The sequence below is a fragment of the Tinamus guttatus genome, unplaced genomic scaffold (assembly GCF_059628265.1).
Source record: "Tinamus guttatus ecotype Peru unplaced genomic scaffold, ASM5962826v1 Tinamus_guttatus_pri_ptg000423l, whole genome shotgun sequence".
NCBI classification, from domain to species: Eukaryota; Metazoa; Chordata; class Aves; order Tinamiformes; family Tinamidae; genus Tinamus; species Tinamus guttatus.
Window position 1 is genome coordinate 3804982 of NW_028288957.1, and position 8277 is coordinate 3813258.

Consider the following 8277-nt stretch of genomic DNA (forward strand, 5'->3'; position numbering starts at 1 on the left):
TGAGCTGTATTCGCATAAACTTGTGGACCTCCCGGGCTGCTTTGGGTGTGTTTTTCGTTTGTTTTTGATGGAAATACGGTTTTGATTGAGCTCACATCTCCCGCTCCGAGGACGGACACAAATGGCTCTCTGGGCTGCGCTGCTGCACGTCACTTTTCTGGGGAGCAGTCGCAGTGCCGATGCGACCGGAGCTCCGTGACGAGGACGGCGCTTCTTGCCGCGGGATCAGCAGCCCGAAGCTGAACGACAGACTCACTCGAAGGAGCAAAGGTGCCATCCTTGCGACTTGAAGCTCTGCCAGCAGCGTCCTCAGGTACCCAGTGCTGGGACACAGCCGAGTCGAGTTAGCCCTTTCTTTGCTTTCCTCAAAGAGCTCAAGACCAGGACGTGGGAGTGTGTCAAGGTAAGGCAGCAAATACATGTACCAAGTGAGACGTGGCTCATACGGAATATTTGCCGTAGGGTTTACAGCTTAGGTAAGCTGCTGCGTGCGGTGGCCCCTTTACACGGTGATTTCCCTCCCGCCCCAACATTGTTAAATTATTTTGCGTAGGTTTTGCCATTTTCCCCGTTTCTTGACGTTCAGTTTTGGTCACGTCCGGGTTGGTGGGATTTGCACCGCGTTCACCTCCGGATCTAGGCGCTCCAAGTAAGTGACAGACCCCCGGAGCGACCGGGACCGGGGTAGCTAGTGGGTAGAAATTCACCCCATCGCAATTGCTATTACTGGATTTCAAAGAGCCAGACTGAAATTTTTAGGCCTTTAAAGGAAAGGAAAGAACCATATTTAACAATTGACAGGCCAGTTAGGATGTGGTGATGTCACTGATTTCAACAGACTTAATGTAGCTTAAGAGTATTAACCCAGTTTGAGAGTGGTCTTGGACGGTGCTCATGCAGATCCGGGGTTTGTGTCCAATATTGGCGGGATCCAAGGAGCTAACGGAGGTGTTTTCTGTGTGTGTGCGTGTGTGTGTATATATGTCCCTCCCAAACCACACGAGCTCGCAAGCCTCTGCAAGCTGGCACGGAAGCGTGGTTCTGGTGTTTGGTTGCACCATGTTTGATGCTTTTACAGTGCAATACTTGTATTCTCTGAAATAAACCAAAGGTAATTTTTTTTTCATGCTCTCTCTCTCCTGTAGTGCATGACAGCCTTTTCTACATTTGTAATAGATGTAAACCAAGCCAGATCGTACATCCTATTTTTACCTAAAACGTGTATAAGCCTTTTGTCCAAAACGTAGTGTAAAGTTAAACTAAATCGCATTATATTAACCCTTACAAGTGTATTTTCCTAGTTCTGATTAAATAAACTTTATTAAGGAACACATGCCTCCCACCTGATGCTCTCCTCCACTGACAGCAGCAGCAGGAGCTCGGAGGCCACCGAGGCAGCAGATCCCACAGCAGTGGGGCTGGGGGGCGCTGGTACCCGGTACCCAGCTCGCTGCCTGGCCCGTGCCTCTGGAATCGCATCCTGGTGGGAGCCAGGCAGGATGTGCCAGCAGCTCCGCAGAGGAAGGCGGCTGCTGAGGAGGTTGTAGGTCAGCACGGGCTGTCGTCGCAGGGAGAGCGGCAGGAAACAGGCACGTGCTGGCAACTCCCGGCCCACTTGGCTCCCTGCCCCAGCGGGCAAAAAAAAATATCTCCGGACAGAGCGCAGTTTGCCTGGGAGTTTTTCTTTTAACTCTTGGTGGCTCCTGTGGCCCCAGGAGGCCAGGGCCCGGGGGCAGCATTTGCAAAACATGGTATCAGAGGCTGGTCTTTTAGTTACCTTGTGTGTGGGGCTGACCACTCTGGTGCTGCTTTGTTCTTCCCAGCCGCACAGCAGGGGAGGAAGGTTGTGTTTGCCAGGCTGCTTGGATCAGGCCCCAGCCAGACCCTTCTCCCATCTCCCAGTTCAGCTGGGGGAGGGGGACGTCTTTCCATGTCCCTGCTTTGCCCTCATTGAGTCTCTTGCGGCTGCAGCATCTGCCCGGTGGTGCGGGACCGTCGCGCCTGCACACGAGCGCGTTGCCAGCGATTCAGAAAGGAGACTGAGGAGTACCCATCTCCGAGAGTTTTTATTAGACACCCAGGTTCAGAAATCCTCACAGCCGCTACAGCAACCAAACCGAAAGAGAGCAGCGGGAGCTTCCTCCGCCCCCGCGTGAGCAGCCCTGCTTTTTGTTAACTCACCTTTCCCATTCCCAAGGTGCTGGAGGTCTGAGAGGACCTCAGTTCCAGTGAGCATAAGCAGTAGGTAACAGATGTAAACTGTTGGATTCCCAACAACCAGGAGGCTGAGCCCTCCCCACTGCCCCCAAGAGCAGGCTGAGACCGTTTCTAACCGCAGGGAGCAGATTCGCAAGGTCCTGCTCTACAAGTCAGGGCAGGCAACCAAATTTCCATCCTACCCTTTTAGGAGGAGGAGCAGAAGGGGGAAAAGGCAACCCTTTGGCACTGCTGATTCCAGGGAGAAGCTGTATTTCGTCTCCCACAAGGTACCCATCGCTCAGCACATCCGAGATGGCTGCAGTTCAGGGGTTAGAGCTGGCCTTGTGGAGCCTGCAATCGGATGCTTTATTTCCCCCTGCCCCAGGTCCGCTTTCCCCGAGGTGCTTGTGTTTCGGAAGGACTCCGAGCTTTCCTGAACATCCATCAACAACCAGGTTCTCCAGAGGCTCCTTCACTCCCCATCTTCTGCTTCTCTCAGGCAGCGAAGGGCACGGGCTCCCGCTCCTACCTGTCCCTCGTGGTTTTCAGGTTTTCCACCAGGGAAGGTGGCTTTTTGGTCCTGTAGGCAGCAGTGCCTGGGATCCGGGCACCTCTGATGGTGGGGATGTAGGGCAAGAGGGGAGGCTCCCGCAGCACGAGCGCGGCGCCCTGGGGCGCATAGGCTCTCAGCAGCAGCTTCTGCTGCTCGTGGGCCGTCACGGCCACCCAACCTGCACAGCCAAGAAAGGGGGAGCGTCAGCAACGAGGTCCCTCACGCTGAGGGCACCCACACAAACTCCAGTTAAAGCAGCACTCAGAATTCTTCCTGGTGAACTTGGAGAGACCGTGGGAACCACCAGGGACACAAGGAAAGAGCTTACACAAGACCTACAGACCCTCCCCTTCCACTCGTGCAAAAGCCCACAGAGCGTCCCAGCCCCTGCTGATGGGCCACAGCCTCGCTGCATGCAAGAAGCAGAGCTGGAGCTCTCTCCCCACCAGCGTTTCCAGATCCTGCGCAGCAAAGCGCACTGAGAAAACACCGACTTGCCTGCGGAGGAGAACTTGATGTCCGCGACGGCCTCGGTGGCGCCGATCCCTTCCAGCCTGATGTCCTGAGGCACGAGCGGGGGAAACTCCTTCATCCGCTCCTCGCCACCCATGGGCACCTAAGAGCACAACATGGAGAAAGGGTTTGACAGCTGCAAGATGCCTCCTCTCTCCTGACTGACACTGGTGGACACAAGTGGAACAGAAGATATCACACCCCCATTGCTCAATAGAAGCTGTCTTGGATGCCCCTAGGAGACCATCCCAGGCTTTCCAAGAGGAGAACCATGATGGCACTCGGAGCAAGCCCAGCCCGGGGCCTCCCTGGAACATTCCTCCCCGGAGCAGCCGGCAGTCCGCGGCCACCCGGGAAAGCCTCAGGGAGCAGCGCACCGCAAGTCCAGCAGGTCGCTGGGCCGGAGGACCCGCCGGAGCTGCCGCGGCGCTCTCACCTTCATGAACTCCTTGCCCGCGTACTTCTCGTAGACGGCATCCGCCTGGCTCAGCGGGGTCACGTGCACCGGCAGCTGCTTCGAGGCCATCACAGTAAACCAGGCGGATCTCTCTCCCTGACACACATCAAAAGAAGGGGATGTTACTTACGGTGACAGAAAAGCCCCAGAAGCTCCTCTCTCACGCTCCGCTTCTCTCCTACGCCCTGGAAACCTGAGGGGTTTTTTCCCTGCTGGGTTGCTCTCCTTACCAACAGCCCATCTCCCGAGCGTGGCGCCGTGTCTCTGTGCAGCCAAGGCGGCCGTCAGCTGCTGGGGGTCTTCCCCACAGCTACTCACAGCATCCCATCACCCTCACATTCCTGCTTCCCCTCCAGGAGGAAGCTGAGAGCATCCTCGGCCAAGCACTAACCCAGCATTTCCAGTGACCCTGGAAAGCCGGCTGAAATACAGGGCTTGTCCCGTGCCCCCTGCTCCATTCTAGATCCTCCCTCCTAAAACAGGGCAGACCATTGAGAAGGGCATCACCAGGAACACTAGGCAAGGCAGGAACCACTCCTGGAAGTAGTTCATAGGAGACCAGCTCCAAATTGCTCAGCATTTCCAACACACGGAACAACTTAGGGGTAGAAAAAGACCCTTTAAAAAGTACACATGGATTTCCGTGTCTCAAAAGAAAGAACCTCCCTCACTTCTTTGGGTAACTTTCTCAGAGAGCTCCCTGTCAGGACAATGCCCACTCTTGGAAAAGAGCTTTCATGAAACATGGATAACATGGATATTTTTTCAGTTAATTCTGGCACTCCTGTCCCTGCCTTCTTCCTGCCAATTTGTGTGTCGTGGGAAGCCCCCCATGCTCAGAAACACTGGTCAGCTCTTGAAAGCAGTCAGCGCTACACAGTGCAACCATAGCAGGGGAGTAACAAGTATGAGACCTTTCAGCTGCAATTCCCCACCCTTAGACACCTTTACTTTATGGGGCACTTCATCAACAAACTCAGCATCTCCAGAGCAGCAGATAAGGAAGGAGGGGAGAGGGCTGCCCAGACAGCCTTTTATCACCTGGTACTGTAGGGAGAGATGGAGAAATAGCTCACAAAGTCGTTTCTGCCCCTACCTCTAAGTAGTCTATACGCCCCAGGGCTGCTAAAAACAAGACCATTTCTGGCTTGAGGATGAAGGTCCGTGGAACGATGGCCTGTGTTGGCAAAACCAGCTTTATTTCCTTCTCTGTCAGAAGATTTAAAATCTGCAAAAGAAATTGCACCGCCATGAGTCCTTCCAGGTGTTTTAACAGGGACGGTTAATACTTCAGAGAAGAAAATAAGACCAAGGAGAGTGGCGAGGAGAACATCTACCACCAGTTCTGTGGCTCTGGTCCGCACGGGCAGCGATAACCAGGGGACAGGAGCATCTCTGCCCGCTGCAAGGCAACGCGAGTTCCGTGCACGGCCCCGCAGCTGCCTGGAGCCCAGGGACTCAGGTGTCCTGGCGGGGGGAATACAGCGAGTTTTACAGGCTAGTGCTGCAAAGCGCCATCCCACACCGCGAAGCTGCAACGTGACTGCCCTGCTGGAGTGCAGAGCCCTGCCCGGAGCCCTCTGGAATGAGCTGCGACACCCTCCAGACGTTGCCTTTGTAAGAAGGCATGAGGAAGCAGCGAGACGCAAACCCCCAAGGAACACGAACAAATAAGTCAGCAGCTGCCTTCCCTCCCTCTCTTTCCAAAATACAGAAAGCTTCTCCCACCCGTAGCTGGAAATCACCCCTGCCAAAACCCGGCACACAGATCACCACAGCCAGAGTGAAGAAGCAAAACAAAATCAGACCTGGAACCTGGCACATATTCCACCCACTCTCCCCAAAGTCACAGCAAAGAAAATCAGAATCAGAAACAGCGTCACTCACTTCCCGGATGCAGGAAAACCCTCTCCTTTTCCACACTTACTCAAGTTCAGAAGTACACGCCCAACCTCAGGCTTCCAAGAGGGTTCCAAACCCCAGCTCCTTTTACACCACGTGCTCACCAGCCATAGAGAGCCAAAGGCCACAGTGAGGAGGGTTACAATCTAACACCTAGAAAACTGTCAATGGTGTTTGTAAAAGCTGCACCTGCACCACGTTGCCCTGAGTGCATTTATTGCACTTGGGAACTTTCCTGCCTCCTTGTTCTTTACAATCTCCCCAAGAAGGTGACCTGCAGCTCTGCACAGGTACCAAACTACAGACGGACAGACAGAAACTGCTGCTCTCTCAAATGCTCGCGACACATCAACGCTCCCTTCAACGCTCCCTGCTGCTCCAGGGAACATTGCTCCGTGGCCGGTCCCACGCGGAACCTACGCAGTTTTCCCGCGCAATCCCCGGCGTGTCGAAGCACCAGCGGGCGTCCTTCACTTCGTTGTACGGGAATTCCTCCATTTCCTCCTGCTCCCGAGGGGAATGGCCAGGATCTTCATCTACGCTGTACGAGAGCAGGTCAGGATCGAAGTCAATCACAGGCATGGGCTTCGACCGCTGAAACGTTCTTCCAACTCTCCCTGGATAAAAGGGAAAAGTCTCCTGGTAATTAATCTGATTTGTGAACTTCAGTTGGGCGATCCCTTCCCTTCTTTACCTGCCTAAAAAGAGGAGCTTTTTCAGAGGACTGAAAGCAATGTGTGCTGTTACGCAGCATCCTTGCAGTACCCTACGATATCCAAACTGAACTGCTGCACAGAGAAAACTCCGCCGCGCTGCTATGACAGCTGAAAAGCAAGTTCTCAAAGGAAATACTAGTGATGCTACGTTGGGAGAAGCTATATGCTTTTCTGCACACGTTGCTCAGGATACAAATGGGTCAGAATAACGTTAACACCCACGTGGAAGTTTCTTATAGACCCTGCAGCTAGCCTGTTCTTCCTGCAAATAAAGTGAAGCGAGCTGCTTCATCGACAGGCTGGACCTTAGGGTAAATGAAGGAGGCCGCTGCCCTTGTCCGGGGAGGACAGCACTCCAAGGCCGGAGCGCAATTCCTTTCGCCAGACAATACTCACCCACCAGGTAACCCTGCTTTTTGAGGCGGTTGAGGTACTTGAGCTCTTCATCACTCAGCTGGTCTTCTGTTTTTTCTGCCTCTGCCCTCAGACGTTCCCGTCTGCGGAAGATCCTGTCACACGTAGGGTTGATGATGGGAAATTTTAGCAGATCCAGTGTTGTTCCTGGAAAGCAAACAAACAGAAAAAATGACGCGTTTGGGTCCCTCCTACCTGTCCCTCCCAAGCAACAGGAGCAGGAAACTGCTTCTCCAAGCGCGGGTCAACTCCAGCCGTTCCCCAACCCAGAGCCAGAGAGGGGGATTAAGCATCAAGCGGGCAGCCAAACCCCGCTGAGCGGCACCGGATCCCAGGGGTCTCTCGGCAGCGCAGCCGGTAGCACCGGGATGGCTCCAACGGCCCACGCGAGGATGGGGTCCCCCCGCTCTCCCCAGGCGTCCCGGGCCACGGCACGCGGATTAGGGCGCGTATCCCCATGGCGCGGGCGCCCACCTGGCCACGGCGAGACGGTGGCGCAGCGCACGGCGTCGGGCGCGCGCGACTTGCAGTAGTCGGAGCGCAGCAGCGCGTTGAAGAGCGCCGACTTGCCCGCGTTGGCGGCGCCCAGCAGGTAGACGTCGCCGGCGGCGCGCCACGAGCGCTGCAGCGCGCTCACCAGGCCCTCCACGCCGAAGCCCGTCTTGGCGCTCACGAGGCGCACGCCGGCCAGGGGCACCCGCCGCAGCCCGGCCCGCGCGCACGCGGCCTCCACGCGCCGCCGCAGCCGCGCGAGGCGCTCGGGCCCGCCGAGCGGCAGCAGGTCCACCTTGTTGGCCGCCACCATGAGCGCGGCGGCGGGCGCCTCGGCGCTCAGCAGCGCGGGCAGCTGCGGCAGCAGCGGCTCGGGCAGCTCCAGCACGTCGAGCACGCAGAGCAGCAGCGGGCGGCGGCCGTGGCGCGGCGGGCGGCGCAGCGCGGCGCGCACCACGAGCCGGTGCCGCTCGGGCGGCAGCACGAGGCGCGGCGCGGGGCCGCCGCGGCACAGCAGCCAGCAGCGCTGGCACACGGCGCCGCGGAGCCGCTTCTCGGCGGGCACGAAGCCCGGCGCCGCCGCGTCGCCGCTCTGCAGCTCCGCGCCGCAGCCCGGGCAGCTCGCGCCGCTCGGCACCAGAGGCGGCTCGGGCCGCTCCGGCGCCGCCGGCTCCCGTTGCGGCGGCTGCTGCGGCGCCGCCGGCTCCAGCCGCGGCCGCGGCGGCTTCGGCGCCGCTGTCTCGGCGCTCCTGCGCGGCGGCTCCGGCGGCGGCTCGTACTCGGGGAACACGAAGCGCTCCTGCTCCTGCTCGTGGCCGCCGGCCGCGCCGCGCCTCACGCCGGCCCGAACCCGGGCCAGCCCGGCGAGCAGCGCCCGCCCGCGCCGCAACATGGCGCCCGCCCCGTCCCCCGCACGGGGGCGCCGCCGCCCGGCTGCGCATGCGCCCCGCGCCGCGCAGGGCGGCTGCGCATGCGCGCCGCCCCCTCCCGCGGCGCGGCGCCTGCGCAGTGTGCGCGGCGCGGCAGGCCCA

General features: G+C 58.1%; 1 protein-coding gene across 1 annotated transcript; it reads right to left on the reverse strand.

The window, feature by feature from the left end:
• Positions 1–2482: 2482 nt before the first annotated feature.
• On the reverse strand, positions 2483–8138 carry NOA1 (nitric oxide associated 1). Its single transcript, XM_088531553.1, has 7 exons — positions 7229–8138; positions 6737–6901; positions 6045–6241; positions 4819–4950; positions 3702–3818; positions 3251–3368; positions 2483–2930 (listed from the first exon to the last, which is right to left on the reverse strand). The coding sequence occupies exons 1-7, from the start codon at positions 8136–8138 to the stop codon at positions 2725–2727; spliced, it is 1845 nt and encodes a 614-aa protein (XP_088387679.1). The 3' UTR covers positions 2483–2724.
• Positions 8139–8277: the final 139 nt, after the last annotated feature.